Raw genomic sequence first — 19,097 nt, 5'->3', positions numbered from 1 at the left:
AAAAAAATTTAAACATCTGATTAGATTTCATGAGTCAGTAACTTATTCTAGTGACTGACTGACATGTCTCTGAATTCTCAAAGATAAATTTTCATCGTCTGTTACCTTGAGAAATAAAACTAATTATATATTTGGGTGAGGCAGTCACCTTTTATGTCCTCTCTTCAGAAGCTCACCTGATTGGTTGTGAAACCTGTTTTGTGATATATTTATTACAGAGGGTACTTTTGGAACCTTACTTCGTCTATCATCCTTTAGATCAAATATCTTTTCCTGAATATCGTTTTTTTTTCCTACTTTGAATCATATTAGCAGATTTTTCGCTGTATTCTCTGAGTGTTTTTTTCCTCAAAATGTAATTCAACAGTTCTTTGTAGCTGAGTCTGGTACCTTTTTAATATTAAAAGAGGGTTTTTCCCTTTTAAAGAGGTTGACGTATTTGCTGTGTCTCTTATGGGACTACAAGGACCTTGCTCATCCAATATTAACAGTCACTGTTTAAATTTAGAGTTAGCGTTTTGGCTAAAATGAATTTTAAAATGAGGACAGTGACTTGCCCGGAGTGTTTTTTGTTTGTTTATTAGTACAGAGGAAAGAATACCTCTTGAGACTCAAGAGATCCAGGTTCTAGTTTGTCTGCCATTTTACCTGTGGCGTGGGCGTTCTTTTCGGATCTTCATGCTCCTCATCTTTAAAATGGGTGGATGGAGTTGGGAACTGTGGGAATCGTTACTGAGGTCCCTTGATGAGTCTGTCGATAATTATTGAAGGCCCACTCTGGACGAATTTATGACTCTAATGCTTCCATTGGCTTTCTCCTCCAACTCGTTTTATATTGTTTACCCAATCAATTTTAATGATTTTACTTTTACACATTTTTAATTATTTACTTTTACACAAGTAGAAACAAACTTTATGCTAAGAAAGTGTTTATAACGCAAGGATATGCATTAAAAATGTACTTGATTTCATTCATTTCAGCAAATATTTTTATCACTATTCCAGAGAATTAATGCAAAGATGAAAAAGCACTAAAGTCTCTAGCTTCAAGATGCTGATGGCCTAGTGTGTGTTAAATTATAATGTAACGTGAAAAGTACTGGAATTGGAGGGTTACACGAGATATAATGGACATAGCCTGGAAGCTGGATTTGAGGAATTAAGGATAAACAAATCTTATTTTAAAACTCCTGCTGACATGATAAAGGGCAGCTGCTTATCAAACATCAGCAACAAAAAGATTGCGCACAGTTTGTTCAGCATTGTTCTTTATTATCAGAAGAACTGCATACTTTGCCCTCTCACATTTAGTGTCTTAGAGAAATGGTATAGGACGTTTTACCAATCTTGTGCTATTTTTAAGATAATCATTTTTGGACTTTAAGATAAAACATCTATTTTATAAATTATTTTCTCAGTAAACTTCCTCTACCTGAAAAATCCAAGTCAGTTCAGCTGAACAAGAATTTCCAAAGCTTCTGCTTTGTGCCAGTTACTGTGCTGGATGTTTGAGATCAAAGATAAATAAGATCTGATCCCTGCCTTCAAAGAACTTACTATCTAATGGAGGAAATGTGTACATAAACAAACCTTTAAATTAAAATCAGCATTTTTTTGTTGATAGATGTACAAATGCATGGATGTATATACATAGGTAATTCACATATCACAACTTTCTCCTGAAAGTTCTGATATTCAGATGTATTTCTTGAAATTCCTGGAGTAGGTAGGTAGCAGAGATAAATAGAACTGAACGTTCTCTGATATTCCTCATGAAACGAGGGCTTACCAGAACTTGATATTCCATTGTCCACCACACCAGTGAGGTTTTGGTCTTTGCAATAGCAAAATTACTTATCTTTTGCATAGTGACTTCCTTCATGCAACTTTAGCATCCTAATTCAGTAATTCTAAAGTTGTCTGGCAAGCTGCCTTCTTGTACAAATGAATAATAGAATCTATTGATTCAAGGCCATGGTTAGGTGTCGGTAATAGCTTTTTGGATACTTAGATGCTCCTGCCAGTTTTGCTTAGAAGTTTGAAAGATCAAGAACTCCGTGTTGATAGGAGGACCTTTGGTGGCTGAATAGGGAAGAAAGAGAATGTCAGTTTGTCTAAGATACTCTTTCCTTATATTCTTGATGATAAAATGAGAATTTAATAATATCTATTACAATACTATCAGTAACATAACAGGCAATGCAAATGAAAAGTGTCTTTATTAAAACAGCCTTATAATGAATTTTAAAACATCTATTCCCCAAGGCCAATTCTTAATTTGGACTCCATGGGTGGACTTCGGGAGTGGTGAACACACCCATTCCCGGAAGTTGCCTGCCACATTGTGTGTGTGTGTGTGTGTGCGCGCGCGCGGGCGCACGCACGCACACGCAGAAGCATATGTCTTGTGGAAAGCATCCTTATCTTTAATCAAAGTGTCTGATTATGAGTTTAACCACTGAGTTAAGCAAGTTAAATGACCTCCAATATGTTGTCTCTAGGGTTGGGGAGCAGAATACCACCGCCAGGATGTTACCAGCACCCCCTGCTGGATCGAGATCCATCTGCATGGCCCCCTCCAGTGGCTGGATAAAGTGCTTACTCAGATGGGTTCACCTCATAATCCAATTTCATCTGTGTCTTAAACGGCCTCAGGCTTCTGCCTCTTGAAAACTATTGAGCCTTGCATGTACTTGAAGGATGGATGAGTCAGACACGATGGAGAACTGACAAAGGAGCCTTGATAATACTTGACCTCTGTGACCAACTGTTGGATTCAGAAATTTAAAAGACCTTGGTAATAACATACTGTTGATATCAAGAACCTGTTTAGTTTACATTGTAACATTTTATTGTAAAATCAACTAAAATGCATACTTTTAGCAGGACTTTGTGTATAGTTAAAGGAGAGATGGCCTAGCCAGGGACAAATTATCTATTCGAAAAATGGTCCTAAGAGATTCTTTTGTGTTTGGCACTTTAAGGTCATCGTTTGGCAGAAATTTAGCATTAATAGTCTTTCTGAAGTGTGTTTTTATCAGGTTTAACGCCCATGTTGAGTCTTCTTTTCATGGGTTTTCATAATATTTTAAAACTATTTGTTTAGTAATGGTTTTTGTTTGTTTTTTAAGTAACGGTTAATCTTGATGATATACATAGTAATCTTTCTAAAATTGTATGCTGACCATACTGCTGTCAGAATAATGTTAGGCATATGCTCTTGGCTAAATATGTATGTACAGAATATTTGGAAGTTAAGAGTTGATTAGATTAGTGGATTTAGAAGTATTTGAGGGGGTGGGGGAAGGAAATGACAACTGCAAATGTAGAATATACTGTAAAAATTCAGTTTGTTGCTTTAAAGAAACAAACTGATGTCTAAATTTTGCTGTGTTTTGATTTTTTAGAGATTTTATCCTACTTTTCTTTTTTGGGGGCATCTTCTATCCCATCTTCTCCAAAAAGCAGATATGCAGCTGGTTCATTCATATAACTGTGAGAGCAAATGAATAATTCCTGCTATTTTGAAATTGACCGCCTGTATGTTTCAGTGCTGATGGTATGGAGTGCTTGAATGTAATAAGAGGTTTTTATGGAGTTTACAGTACAGAAATAGGCTTTAATTTTCAAGTGAATTGTTTGCCAAACCTAATAACTCTGTTCAATATTTCGAGGATTTAAAGAACATCCCTGTTTAAATCCATTTCAACCTTTTTTTAGTTTTTTTGTACTATCTTTGCTTTTATTTTTCTTCTGCTAATCTTTTATATTCACTTATGCTCTCGTACATTGAGTACTTTTATTCCAAAACTAGTGGGTTTTCTCTACTGGAAATTTTAAATAAACCTGTCATTATTGCTTACTTTGATTAAAAATGTGTTGTGTCCTTGCTTCACACACTAGATTTTAGGATCAGTAAGATTTGCTACTCTTTTGAGAGATTTTTCTCAAATGCTCTTTGCCAAACATAACAAACTAAATTACTAGCACAGAGACAGGGAGACTGCATCCTGAAGAGAACAGAGTCACTTTAAATCAGAAAAGAAAGAACATGTGGAACTTTAAAAATTAAGAAAAAACTAGCAAAATCTGGAATTCCAGATCTCAGCATATAAACTTTTTTTAATTTTATTTTTATTTTTTTTAAGGATTGGCGCCTGGGCTAACAACTGTTGCCAATCTTTTTTTTTTTTTTTTTTCTGCTTTATCTCCCCAAACACCCCTGTACACAGTTGTATATCTTAGTTGCAGGTCCTTCTAGTTGTGGAATGTTTAAACCTAAGTTTAAAATCCTTTTATAGTAGAAATTAGAGAACTCAAAGATTCCGTTTTTGCTACTTGCCAGGCACTGTTATAAATACTTTCACAAAGAGTAACTGATTAAATCCTCACAATAACTTTGCCAGTTAGGTACTCGTATTACCATCTCCATTTCGACAGATGAGGAAACTGAGGCCCAGAAAGGTTATTTGACTAGATTAAGGTCACACAGCTGTCCATTGCTGGTGCTGGGACTCAGACCCTTGCAGTTTGACTCCAGAGTGGGTGCTCTTCCTTACTACCCTCTGTTGCCTCTTTGCGTTATGACTAAAGAGGCCAGGAACAGGAAGGTCAAGAAATAAAACCTTGGACAGCTCCATGGGGGGACGCCGCCTCAACGTGGCCTGAGGAGCAGTGCTATGTCCACCCAGGATCCGAACCCTGGGCTGCCGCAGTGGAGCGCGCGAACTTAACCACTCAGCCACGGAGCCGGCCCCTCAGCGTATAAACTTTTTTATGTGAAGAATTATAGCAGCAGCAAATATTGGTGGATACCAGTCAGTCACCCAAAAGTACCAATTTCTAAACTTCAGATGAGGATACAAGAGTGACTGTGAAGGGATGTGCTGTTGGAAGAGGACAGAGAACTAAAACTGAACAAGATGAGGGGCCTGCCTGGTGGTGCAGCAGTTAAGTTCACGAACTCTGCTTTGGTGGCCCAGCGTTCACTATTTTGGATACCAGGCACAGACCAATGCACCACTTATCAAGCCATGCTGTGGCAGGCGTCCCACATATAAAATAGAGGAAGCTGGGCACGGATATTAGCTCAGGGCTAATCTTTCTCAAAAAAAAACTGAACAAGAGGATATGATGACTTTTTGCGACCTCCTTGGGTGGGGACAATCCCATTCTCACCCCACCCTGAAACAAAATTTGCCCATGAAGGACACAGATATAAGGAGACTTAGGTTCTTCCCTGGCCAAATAGATGCCACTCGTACTCCTTTACGTTTTTATACCTCTTGCCCAGTGTTATTTGCCAGCCCTATTTGTTCCGCAAACTATGACCAAGCACAAATTTCTACTGCATCTTGCTGTGTTCAGAAACATCACAGTGCAAGTGGCGAAAGCCCTGACCTAGTTACAGTGCAAATTCATGCGTGTCTTTGCTGGGTCACTTAACTTCTGTGAACCTCTGTTTCCTCATCTGTAACATGAAGATGATGATGTCTCCTTATCACAAAGTTGAGGTGAGGATCTATTGGAAGAAAAACATGTGTGAAAATACCTTGGAAACATAACTGCCATGCAACTGTTGGGGTCGCTGTTTCCTTGAACCCTCCCCGTACTGTGTTCCCACGTACCTGCTAAGTCATGCCTGGCACAGGCGATCTGGATCAATGATGGTGATTGGTGAGATAGAATAAAAGAAGATTAATAAATTAAACCTGTTGGGCTCCAACAATGGAGTGTAACTGGAAATTGTCTGAAAGTAAAGAGGTCCGGTCAGGATTTCTCACCCTTTTCCTAGTGGACAGCTATTTTTTGCTTTTCCTGAGTTCCCATGGCTGTCTGCTGGGAAAGTCATGCATATTGTTAATTAAATGTAGCCACACTGGCAGCCAGCTTGGAGATAGACCAGATAAAACTCCAAGGTCATCCAGGAGATTGAAACCTACTAGATTGGGGGCCCTAGGGGTTTGCAGCATGAGGTGTAAATTGGCCCTTCATCAGATCATTGTCATCAGCCATGGGAGGCTATTAGGTCTTCTTGGAAGTTTTTAATTAAAGAAATGAAAAACTCAAAGCAACTATTTGTTTGGATTACTAGAAAAAAATTAAGCAAGTTCAAACAATAAAACCTATGTGAACTGTTTGAAAGTAGGCATATTTCCTACCACCAAGAACCCACCAGCTGGGATGGTTAAAAGTGCAGGGCCCTGGAGCTGCCGCCTCACTCCATCACCTCATAGTGTTTGACCTCCAGCAAGTGTCTTCACTTTCCTGCACCTGTTTCCTCATCTGTAAAAGAGAGGCAATAAGGCCTATCTCATGGGTTATCATGGAGATTAACTCAATACATGCAAAGCATTTAGTGCCTCTCAATAAATATTAATACTACTAATTAAATCCGGCTGGGAAGACAATGAGAAAGGAGTTCAGTTCAACAACATTTGATGCAGAACTACTTACCTTTCAAGTATTTAATAAACACAGTGGGAAATCCTGACCTCAAGGAGCTTATCTAGTGGGAGAAACCAGAAGGAAGAAAACTAGCAATTTGTGAGTGCCTGCTGTGCCAGGCACCATCCAAGGGTTGTCCACACATTGTCTCATCCTCACAAGAACATCTGAGATACAACTCTGTCCTTTACTCCTTATGTCATTTTTTTGTAAATGAGGAAACTAGCTCAGAAACTAAATAACTTGTCCAAAATCACTAGCTAGTTAGCATGGGAATCGGAATTGCAATTCAGGTGTGACCTAAAAATCTGGTTTATTCCACTACATCTTCCTCTCGTTAGTTTGCACACATATAAACTCCCTATGAAATAAGTCAGAGGATGAAAAGCACAGAGGAATGAAGAAAGAATTCGGATGTGGTTGAGTAGAGATCAATAAAGATTTTACAGAGGAAGTGGGATTTAAGGTTGAGCCTTGAAGGATGGGAAGCATTTTGATAATTGGAGAAACTTCTGGACGAGAGAACAGTCTGAGTAAAAGTATGTGTGACAGATACCTGTTGTTTGGTACACCCCCACATCTGCCCACCAGTTTCTAAACACACGCCTCCAACCCACAGGGTTACTATGGGATTTATCATACAGTATGACATGATGTCCCCTCTGGCCACTAATTGGGTGGTCTAGGCAGGGGCCTGTTCTTTGTGAATTCTGAGACTGGAAGTAAGGAAGAGAGTTTTTCTGTGCCTAGCTGAAGCTATCGTAAATCTTGGGAACTGTCCCCTACCATCTCTTCTGCTATTTGGGCTGGAGACAAGAAGGTCACAGAGGTGAGAGAGACAGGGTTCTCAGGGCATCTGGGTTCCTAGGTCTAGGATTTATCAAGTACTGCCACATTCCTGTGCTTGACTATCCTGGGACACACCAGAATCTTTATGGATAATCCCCTCTTTTGCTTCCTGTAGTTTGATTTGTGTTCTTGTGACATGGAAAAAACGTGATTTAAGCAATACAATATCAACATATTTGACCTTATAAAGATAGATCATTTTTATAGATAATTTCTTCTAACCAAAACAATACTTGTTCACTAAAGATTTTGAAAGTCCAAGAAAAACAAAAAGAAACCAAAAGTCACCTCGATAATTAAATTAGTTTATCGTTAACTAGGTGATTATGACAACGTGGCATAGAGATATTCAGCACACCATAGGAAATTCAGGTCTAAAGGTTAGTCTTATTAGCATAGAGATGATGATTGGCTCCATTGGTTAAGCAGTTATTGGCGTCAATCCTGTGCTGGGCAATAAAAGCAAACAAATCCTTGGCCCTGCCCTCAAGGAGCCCGCACTCTAATGAGAAAGGCAGACGAGTGAATGGAGAATGACACAGTGCTGTGACAGCAGGAGGCACAGAAGGGAACATAAACTGGACCAGAACAGTAAGTCAGGGAAGACTTCGCAGAGAAGATGGTGCCTCAGAACTAAGATTTAGCATGCCAGCTAAGAATTATATAGGCAAGGGATGGTAGGGGAAGATGTGTACCGGGCAGAAGGGGCAGAATGTGGGAGTGCCTGGCACATTTGGGAACAGTAATGCAGTGTAGGTGGCATGTAGGGCAATTGGCGATGGTAAATAAAAGAATGGAGAGGTAGGAAGGGGCCGGGTCATTAAAGATCTTGTGTTATACTAAGGAATGGGATTACACCTCCTCACCCCCTAGCATTTTAGCTCCTAGAGATCTCAACGTAGAAATGGTTGAGATCATCTAGGGATCAAACAGTCCAGGCTCCAGGAGGGCATACATGTAAGGAGCAGAGGGGAGCTAAGGGCGTAGGAACGAATTAGAGACGCCAAAGGGAGAGTTTCAACAAGGAGGGCTTGATTAGCAATGTGAATAGTACAGGGTTCAGAGGGATGAGAACTTAGAAAAGGTTAGGACGTCTGGTGACCTTCGAAGTTTTTGGGGGGTGGTGGTACATAAACCCAAACTGTAGGGTTAGACAGTCTGGACTGAAAAAGTGGAGGCAAAGGGCATTTGATTCTAGGAAAGTTTATTGGTGAAAAGAAGGAGACAAAGAGAGGAAACTGAATATGGTGGCTGGAGAGAGGAGGAGATGTGAAGGAAGGCTGTGTTAGATCAAAGAGCTATAACATGCCTGTAAGATGATGTCTGCTTCCTTGTGAGGTCTTCCTCTAAAAGGGGATGAAGTCTGCCCTGCAGAAGAATGGAAAGGTCAAAGCCGTTGCTGTGAAGAGAGAAATCCACTGGCAATAACCTCACGCACTGTGGAGAGGATCAATGGCATAGAGGTTGGTGACACAGCCTTGAAGTTGATCCAATCTGCATGATTATATAAAGGCTCTGGAATTCGGGGACAAGATTAGAGAAAAAGAATGTGGTAAAATTCCTGAAGTTGGAGATTGACAAAGCAATTTCCCTGGGGAAATTCAGGGGGATTAACAACCATCATTGGATTGATGGCCTATGTGGTCTGGGCTAAGAAGTGAACTAGGGGTACTAAGCCAAAAAGGAGTTGCTAGGAAGCTGAAATGGGAGCAAAGAGCACATTCAGTGTGGATGACCACAGCCTTCTCTTGTTACTTCATTCAGAGAAGTTTGAGAATGCAGCATCTCAAAATTCTAAGACAATAAATCCTGAGCCAAGGCCCTTCATGAAGGGTGCTGATATGGAGTAGAGTTGTGGAAGTCATTGGAGGAGAGAAAATCAAGGAACCAGGAAATAGGCTGAGAGGAGTTGAGTGATTCTGGTCATCACTGCATCACCAGAGAGTGCCTAACGCATAGTAGGCACTCTGTAAATAATGACTAAATGAACAAATGATATGGTTTAGCAGCATGGACACTGAAGTCATTTAGTATGACGTAGGAGACACTGTAGAAGGTTACGGTGGAATTAGGGCAAGGGAGGGGCCGGCCTGGTGGTACAGCAGTTAAGTGCGCACATTCTGCTCAGCGGCCCGGGGTTCACCAGTTCGGATCCTGGGTGTGGACATGGCACCGCATGGCAAAAGCTATGCTGTGGTAGGCGTCCCACGTATAAAGTAGAGAAAGATGGGCATGGATGTTAGCTCAGGGCCAGTCTTCCTCAGCAAAAAGAGGAGGATTGGCAGTAGTTAGCTCAGGGCTAATCTTCCTCAAAAAAAAAAAAAAGAAAGAATTAGGGCAAGGGAGAAGCAGAGCCACAGTAGTGAAGAAACAAAAATTAAACTGTCAAGAATCCAGAAGAACATCCAGAATCCGAAAGAATCCAGAAAGAACAAAAGGGAGACAAGTGGGAAAGAAAGCCAGAGAGAATCAGGAACATCCATCAGTTCATCCTGGGATCAAAAAGGAGCAAGTTGGAGAGTAAAGAGCTTCCTTCTCCCCAGTGCTTGGCAGAGGCTGGTTTTGTTCCAGAGCTCGGTATTTTTTGACATTACTCTTACGTCATGTGTCTTTTAAAGATTCTCTATGCCTAAGGTTTTGGAAGTATTTCCAAAGAATTTCTAGCTCAGTTCACAAGGTTTGTGATATATAAAGTAGGAACTCAAGAAAGAGGAAGCAGGAGTGGGGAGAAGAGAACACAGTTGATGGAGCACACTGGATAGAATTCTAGGCTCCCGAGAGTCTTCTTTCTCGTATTTCAGGTCAGGGACTAGTTCCTTCCCCAGACATTACCATGTCAATAACAATGTCCATAATAAGTGCATACCCAGCAAGCAGAATGAATGGAAGGCAGGGAGATGGTCACAGAGAGAATAGCTGGACAGGAATATGGTGATCCTAGCCTCTCTAGGATGTGAAGGCAGACTTCTCCTCTTCCCAAAACACACCGGATTTCTAGTAGGTGAGAGAAGAGTGAATCTCTGAAAAGCTACTTGCCCACTGCCAGCTCCAGGAGCCATGGGTGTGGAATATTTGGGTGTTTTCTGGGCTGATGCAATGCTAGCTGAGTCATTTAGAACAGTAGGTATTTCTTAAAGAATATGTTTTATTTACTGCCTGCATTGGGTCTACAGCATTTTCTTACGCTAGCAGGACTTATTAAAAAGAAATAATTTGCAGAATACCTTGCAAATTATTGTACCAGATTTAGATTTCGTTGCTATGAGGTTTCACCCAACACAGAAGATGAGCTGTTGGCCTCAATGTTCATTGATTTCTTTGTTACATATACATTTCTTTTTCTTCCCAGCAAATTTGGATTGTACAAATTGTAGGCAGTTTACTGAAAAGTCTATTTTTTATTGAGTCTGGCGACTTCGTAACAGTTACACTTTTATAATTCTTAAGTGGTTTTTAAGGCAGTGGTTCCCAAAGAGGGTGCTGTAGGGCATCCTGAGGCCTGCAATTTCCAAGCACTGGTACTGAAAACCTCTTCAATACATCTGCAAGCTCAGTGCTTAGCAACTGAAAGGCCATAATCCATTCCAGCTGAAACGGACCGTGATATTTAAAAAGCAGGGCCTTATTATATTTAAAAGCTTGGGAGTAACTTCTCTAAGGAAGACTTTGTAAAAAGCTGATAATTTGTAAATTCCCCCTTTGATCCAAAAAACAAATAAATCAAAGTAACACAGCTCTCTTTGTCCCTAAACATAGAGTAAATTTTAAAAAAAGAAAAGAAAAAATTGAAATTGAGCTGCTGTCACTCTTTAGGAGTAAACAGCACGTTGGAACATGAGAAAGAAAATTTTCTTCTTTCCCTTGGTCTCGGGTGAGATGGAGACCAGAGAATAGAGTCACCTCCACCATATTTCCATCCCACGGATTTATAATTATGTCGCAGATGTGACAGTGAAGAGTCTGGGCACATGAGTTATTTGGACTCATTTTTTAATGCTGACTCCATCACTTTCCAGCTGTGTCATCTAAGCCAAATGAATTAATGTCTGAGCGTCTGTCTCATTATGTGTAAAAAGGAAAAATAATAGCCACGTTATCACAGGTTGTGTGATGGAGTGGTGCACACTCAATATTTGGCACAGAACCAGGCACACAGTAAGCACTTAACAGTGGCTTGGCTGCAATGGTGATGATGCCCTGCAGGGCTTCCTAAATACAGGCCTAGGGACCTTTCGGTAAATGGAGGTGGTGGGATTCTCAGAATCTTTGGGATATGATAGATGATTTGAAATCCAGGAAGAATTTTTTAAATCCCTAAAACAATAACAAGCATTGTAGTAAAGAAAAATGCAGTGAGTTCTGGCAAAGCAAAAATAAAAGCAGCACCCGGTGTCTAGCATCGCAAATGTTAATAAAACATAAGTCTTGCTGGTTTTCCCATGATGCTTCCAACAAGAGTCCCGTCTGTGGGTTCTTCTTTTTTTTTTTTTTGACATTTTATTTTTCCTTTTTCTCCCCAAAGCCCCCCAGTGCACAGCTGTAAACTTTTGGTTGTGGGTCCTTCTAGTTGTGGCATGTGGGATGCCGCCTCAGCATGGCTTGATGAGAGGTGCCATGTCCCCAACCAGGATTCGAGCTGGCGAAACCCCTGGCCACCGAAGCGGAGCGTGGGAACTTAACCACTGTGCTTTCAGGGTGCTTATAAATATTGATTTTCATTTACTCCCTGCCCTACCCCTAATTTATAGACTAGGTGCTTGTTAGGACATCTCTTACTCTTGTGATTTCCAATATTAAAATAATCTCCTTATTCTTGCTTCCATCCTGGGTCAGTTTACCTTGAGTGTTTGCCACCCCTGGTCTCAGACCTGTAACTCTCACCACCAGTCTTAGGGTGCTGCTGACCCCAAAGGATTCAGGCTGCTCTTCAGTTCTTACCCTCATCCATTTCACCCAGATTCTACTTCATCTGCTGAAAGGATACCCCACTGGGAATTCCCAGCCAACACCTGCCTTCGCTACAATTTTACCCATTCTCTTTCTGTGGTTCCACATTCTAAATTCCTGTTTATCCCTCTGTAGGCAAGGACTTATTTCGGTAGTGTAATTTTGTCTCCTCTGGTCAGGACATAGAAGGCTCCTATTCTACTTCTGGAAGTGTATGATTCCTAATGGGGCAAACTGGCAGCTGCTCTGCCCTGGGTGTCTGCCTAAATACACAGCAGATTCCACACTCCCAGTCATCAGATATTAATAACTCATTTGTACCCAGTAAAATCCATTAACTCACATCCCTACCAGTTTTCCTACTCCACCTGCACATTTGCCTAAATATGCTTAGAAACTTCAATTAGTTTAGGTCCTTTTGAGAGGAAGAGATAAGCAATTTAAACTTTATAGGATATGTAATTCTACTTAAGCATAAGGCTTTAAAGGTAACACCACTAAGAAATGTCTCTGAAACTAATCCCCAAATGACAGTAAAATGCTTTAAAACTCAAACCATCAAGACACCAATCCCAATGGGTTGAGACCAATCTATTTTTGAAATGAGTGGAGGGTTTCTATATATATTCCAGGCTTTAGCTTCTCTCCTTCAGGAGGCTGGGAGCCAGATGAAGTAAGAGAAAGAGAAAGGCTTTCGTCAGAGACCTGCGTTCAAATCCTGGCCTCTGAACTCCCTCCTGGGGATCCCCAGGAAGTTCTCCAGATCCTTTGAGGCCGGATTTTCTCCCTGTAAAATGGGAGACATACCATTCAGGGATATGGTGAAGATTGAGAATGATTATGTAAAGCGCTGCTTGTTATATCTGTCACCTGAGTTGATGCCCAATAAACAGTAGTGCCATTGTTATGTTTGGTTAAGCTGGCAGGGTGCTTTATTCTTTATATATGTCTATTTGAAAATTCACTGTAACTGCCTTCAAATCCAAAAACATTCAAGTTGTATGGTATGAAAGTTATATCTCAATAAAGCTGTTAAAAAGAAAGATTTTTAAAATTTAGAATGTGGAATCTATCAAATTCCCTTAGAAAATATAAAAGTGATTTTTAAACTGAAAAATCTCAGTGCCTATTCTGTAGGTGGCCAATAAATAATGATTAATGGACTTCACCTGCAGTTTTTCATGAGACCCTGAGCCCAAGTTCTCCCTTAGGTAGCCTGCCCTTAATCCAAACATTACTTACTACTTGTGTAATGTAAGATTCTTAGGATAATTGTACTCTGTGCATTAGGAAATAATTTGAAATTCATGAAGAAGTACATCCTCATGCTTTGATAAATGAGTATAATCAGTTCCAAAATTTTTGTTCACAAGCCAAAACTGGTGTCATCAAGCATTAAATAGTCCCATTAAAATTAATGTAAAAACTTTAGTGTTTCTCTTAATGGAATAACCAATAGAGTGGAGTGCCTCATTTAATGGTGTTGGAGGGCCCCAAGGCTCTCTCTTGGGTGCCTTTCTCTCCTCCATCCACCCTCCTCCCCGGTGAACTCCTCCACTCTCCAATCCCATGGCTTTGGTTGCCTTCTAGGTACCATTGGCTCACAGATGTGTCTCCAGACAGGGCATCTCTTGGGAACTCATACATCTAGCCACCTGCTTGATATCTCCACATGGGTGTCATCTCAAACTTAACGTGGCCAAAACTGAACTCGTGATTCCATGCCACGCCCCCACCACCCATGTGTTCTTCCCCTTCTTGGCAAATACCATCATTCATCCAGTTGTTAAAGCCAAGCATCTCTTCTCATCCCTCATCAATTCCATCAGTAGATCCACCAGTTACTTATTCCCCCTCCCTCCAATGCTCCTTCCCCTGCCGTTTGCATGACGGCTCTCCCTTGAGTATTACCTCCTCAGGTCCTTGCTGACCTCGCTGGCAGTAGCGGCCCCGAGGCTCTCTCCATCACATCACCTACTTGAATTCTCCTTAGCACTTGTCACCACCTGATCAGGGACCTTTTCTGTCTTATACAACAGTGTATCCTCTGTGCCTCAAACATTGCCTAGAATATGGCTGGGGCCTAGTAAATATTTGTGAAATTAAAAAATGAATTAGGTAAGAGAAAGTAAAGCATCCTGGTGGTAACATATAAATAGCATTCATAATTCTACAACATATAAAACTGTGAAATTTTGTATTATGAAATAAAATGTTAACACATTTGACCAATATGGTGTCATCAGTGACCCCCACTTCTCACCATTTCAGAGGCTGCAAATTAGTGCTAATTGAAAGTAACACAACAGATGTGCAAGCTCTTTAGTTCCAATTAGGTGTGGTATTTCTTAGTTAAAATATATTTGCAGGCATGTGGTGAGGGGTATAAAAGCTCAAATAAGTGATATCTTATTCAAACTGGGGTTAAAAACAAAATCATAATGGATGAACATGAATTCAGATGACTCCCAGCAAACATTCGCAACTAATAAGCAAATTATCAGCATCAAAATAGACATATAAGTATAGGGTTTAGGCAAGTAAAACTTACCAAGACAGTATACAAAGAGAGATGTGTGCAAACAGTGTTAATTAACTTACCTCCTTATTGGTGTTATCACTCTACTCTGACGAAAATCCTTCAGTAAGTCCTTATCACTGTGTATGACATATATAATAATGAAATCAATAATGTGCCACCTACTTGCAGAGCATGTGGAGATCCTTCATAATCTGGCTCCTGCCATCTCCTGGTGTGTCCCCACACCAGTCCTAAACTCCAGTCATGCTGGAAAACATGTCATCCTCTCCCATGACAACTTCTTGCCTTTACACAGCCTCTATCTGAGAGGTCTTTCTCCTGCTGCCTAGAAAATTCTAACTCATCATCAAGTAATATTTGAGGCATCACCTTTTCTGTGTAGCCACCCTGACACCTGCCTCAGGCAGTGCTGGGTGCCCACTCCATGAAGCTCTCATCACACTCTTGACATAGCCCCGTTTTCTGCAATAAGCATTTCTAGTGTCATTTTCTCATCATATTCCTTCACTCAACCAGCTGTTGTTTGAATCCAGGACAGTATCTCATTTATCTTAGGTTCGCCAGTGCTACCCCTGGCTCGGGATATAACAGGCACTTAGTAAATGCTTGTCTGAATGAAAGAATGAATTCACCTAAAGCTTCATAACTCTTCTTGCTGGAGTGAAATGATATCTCAGAAACTGCTACTTTAAATATGAGTTTTGTCCTTTTAGAGTTGAACATGATTCACTTTTCCCATAGGGAAGGCTCACCCTGAGTCTGAATGGGAGATCTGAACTTTCTTTCCTTGGAATTCTTATGTTTCAACTCTTTAAAATAGTGCTCAGTAAAAACACAGGAGATGCATGAAGGTGGGTGATATTTACATACGTTAAATTCAACAATCTTTTATTGAGGGTATTTGTGATCACAACACCATAATAAGGTTTCCAAGAGTGGAGGTTGTGGCCCAGCCTGGTTCACAACTAAGCTGAGGTGGCCCAGCAGGCAGAGGAGAGAGCTGGAGGAACCAAGAGATTGTGTAGCCCACAGCCCTTAGAGGGTCCATGTGTGGGCTCCAGGGCTGGAGGATGAGCCCCTGAAACTGCATGTAAAGTGTTTTGTGTATAGACCAAGGTGTATATTCCCTGGAAGTGTGTATTTTCCCTGGGGGTGGATGGATCTACAGCTTTAATTAAATTCTCAATAAAAGGTTAAGACATAGCCTGATATCAACTCCTCTCCCTTTATGAAGAAAACGGAGGCCTGAGCACTTGGGTGATTTCCCCAGGGCCTCACAGCACCTTGGTGTCATAGCTGTGTCTAGAACCTAGTCTCCAGGGATGTTTCCACTGCTTGGCCATGTTGCCATCCCATCAGAGAAGCCTGAGGCTTCTGGCAGTTTCCTTGGAAAGGCTTCTTAAATTGATGGCAGCATTCCATTTGCCCTAAATTAAATATAACATCAAAGGGTACCACTTTAAAACTGGAGGTAAAGAATATGCGTATTACATTTGATCTCTGTTTTACACCAGATTACATAACTGTACTAAGATGAAATGCTATTTGATACTTCCATTTTTTCCCCACACAATTTGGAGACTCTTTTAAACTTCATTTAAACTTGTACTACAGGTCAGAATGCAAATTTTATAATAAAATTATTGATCTGTGTTTGAGCTTTTAAAATTGCAGCTTTTATAAGCTCTTAGTTTCTAAAATGGCTATGGCTTGCTTTATTTATACATGAGCCAAGTTATTTAACTCTTTTAAAGAGACTATGCATTTTATTACTTCATTTTCTCTGTAGGAAATGACAGAAGCTCCCCAGGAAATTTTTGCATGAACTCCATTTCTATGCTTTTAGAAAGAGAAGCAACATGGCTCTTCAGTTTGGAATAATGAGAAAGAGGTTCTGTGTTTCTGTTTCCCGTGGAATGTGCCCCTCTTTAGAATTACTGCCTTGAGGTTGCTGTCAAAAGTGACAAGAACAGTCTACCATCTTGTGTCCATTTCACTGGCTTTTACACAGTACTAAAGGAGAACAGAAGGTTCTTTCCAGGTTGCACAACTGCCTACAGTGATTCTACTTGAAGCTTGGCATTATTGCTGAAAAAGTCTCACTCAGAGTGCTCAAATGGGGGGAAAAATCTCCCAACTGCAGAAGAGCTAATAAGATATGTCACCATCATTATGAAACAGCTAGCTGGGGAGGGGAAGGTGGAGACCTGTCCTCCCTCTCTAGGAATCCCTAAAAAAAGACTAGATAGTACCGAGGAAGAAAGGCCAGAAGGAAAAACAGTCAGAACATTAGATAAATACGGAGAAATAAAGCGTTAGCATTATGTACACAGTGGGGACAACTGCATGTACATTGCGAATGCAGAACAGAACCCAATGGAGCAGGAGAGGTGGCCCCAAAAGGCTCATGAAAGCCCAGGCCAGGGGCAAAGAGGCAGGTGAGAAATAAGAGGAGAGTTCAGAAGAGGAAAAGGAAAAGACTGAGAGGGGAAGCGAGCTCTCTGTTGTCTGTCACCTACTCCCCTTTCCTCAGTACCTGCCTCAAGGGCCTGCCCTGGTTATTTCCCAGTTCCTCCTGGAAGCTTATTCCCCCATCTTCTAATTGTTCATTCGTGTATGCAAGTATTTATTCAGCAAATGTTTATTGAGAACGGCTTCTGGCAAGAGGCAAGATTTCGTCTAACCTTGGAGGAGGGATGCCAGGAAATTGCAACGAGGAAGTAAAACCTGGGACAGTTCCAGCAAGAGCCTTACTCACCTGCAGTGTGTGGGTACACGCTAAAAGAATTGAGGTGACTGGCAAAATGGTCCTTCTCTCCAAGTTCCTTCACACGGCAGTCAAGTCGCTGTTTCATCTGAGCTGACTGGACACATGAGTGGCCAAAAGGCAGACAGCCTGAGAAGCCAGGCAATTGGAGAAATGCCCTCTGATACTGATTAGGGTTGGATATATGTTATTATCATAGTGTACTTGACTTTTCTGTAGTATTGTTCCCCAATCTCCAAGCCAGCTGTGCTCGCTATTATGCTGAACGATGGCCCCCAAACACAAATCTCTGGGGGGCTTCACTGAAGAGATGGGCAGTGAAAGACTAGGTGGTAATCCCGGATTCCCATTGAAAATAATATGTTATTACAGTGCTCTCTTTTATCTAACTTTCATCTTTTATATATCTCACATGGTCCTGTGTTTTTGTTTGAGATTTTGTTTACAAATACAATTGTTCAAATTTTTTATGAAGGGAACTTGCACACGATGAATTAACAACCCAATAGTACAGAAGGGCTTTTCTAATTGCAAAGCAACAATCCTAAACTCTGCTCTCCCTTTCTTAACTTTGCTGACCTGAGGCAACCATTGTTACATCTGTTGTTTTTCTTTTGGTTGCCATCTCCACAGCTCCAAATAATAAACTTGTGCTTCTATTTCTTGATTTCTCGATTCTAGACCTCGTTTATTGATTCCCTCCTGTGACAGAGGATTTAGCTAACATATATGGCTCCCACATCCCCTTCCCACCTCCTCTCAGTGTAGCAATTTCGTGATTCTTGTTTCCTTCACTTTGCCCTAAACTTCTCCTCCCGACCTTGTAACCTGAACCTCTGTTTATTCAATGTCAAGGTTGATGGCATTTACACTGTGTTCCTTAAACAGGGTCAAGTCTCCTGTGATTTGCCCACAGGTTGATTCTAAATGTTCCAAGCCAATAAACAGCATTTACATTATCATAACTATGTGAATAGCATCCATCTAGAGCCAAGTGGTAAGTTCTGATTACCCACCCTCCTCTGTGGTTCCAATATCACCACTGTGCCCCTCAGCGGAAAACGTTTGAGTCAAGTTCAAATGGATTCTCCTTTTGTGTGTTCTACTGCATAATCAGAATAACATTAATTTTAGTTTGCTTTTTATTTGGACCATAACTTTCTGATGATGGGAATTTTTTTGTTTTTCTTGTAGTTTCTGATTGCTTTTGTTTTCCTTTCTTTTGACTGCATATGATGAGTTTTTTAATCAGCTTGGCTAGGAAGAGTCTTGTTATTCAAACTCTAATCTAGGTGTTGCTGTGAAGGGATTTTAAAGATGTAATTAAGGTCCCCAATCAGTTGACTCCAAGCAAGGGAGACTAAAGTGGGTGGGCTGAACTTTCCCTCAGAGAAAAAGAAGAAATTCCATCTGTGGATGACAGCTTTAACCTGGGTCCATGGTTTCAAGCTTGCCATGACCTTCCCCTCCTGATAACCTGGACTATGGATTTCAGACTTGTGTAGCCAGCCCCCACAATCATGGGATCCAATTCCTTGTAATAAA

General features: G+C 40.8%; 1 protein-coding gene across 17 annotated transcripts in view; it reads left to right on the top strand.

Moving 5' to 3' along the window:
• Window positions 1-3,875, top strand: part of SMAD1 (SMAD family member 1) — a 79,895-nt gene extending 76,020 nt beyond the window's left edge. For all 17 annotated transcript variants that reach the window (XM_023626119.2, XM_023626149.2, XM_005607767.4 and 14 more), the window contains 1 exon segment: window positions 2,502-3,875. In XM_023626119.2, the coding sequence (XP_023481887.1) occupies window positions 2,502-2,645 (144 nt within the window). In that variant the 3' untranslated portion in view covers window positions 2,646-3,875.
• The last annotated feature ends 15,222 nt before the right edge of the window (window positions 3,876-19,097 follow it).

This window comes from Equus caballus, chromosome 2 (assembly GCF_041296265.1).
Source record: "Equus caballus isolate H_3958 breed thoroughbred chromosome 2, TB-T2T, whole genome shotgun sequence".
Classification (NCBI taxonomy): Eukaryota; Metazoa; Chordata; class Mammalia; order Perissodactyla; family Equidae; genus Equus; species Equus caballus.
The sequence above is the reverse complement of the archived record's forward strand: the minus strand, read 5'-3'. Positions and strand labels throughout refer to the sequence as shown.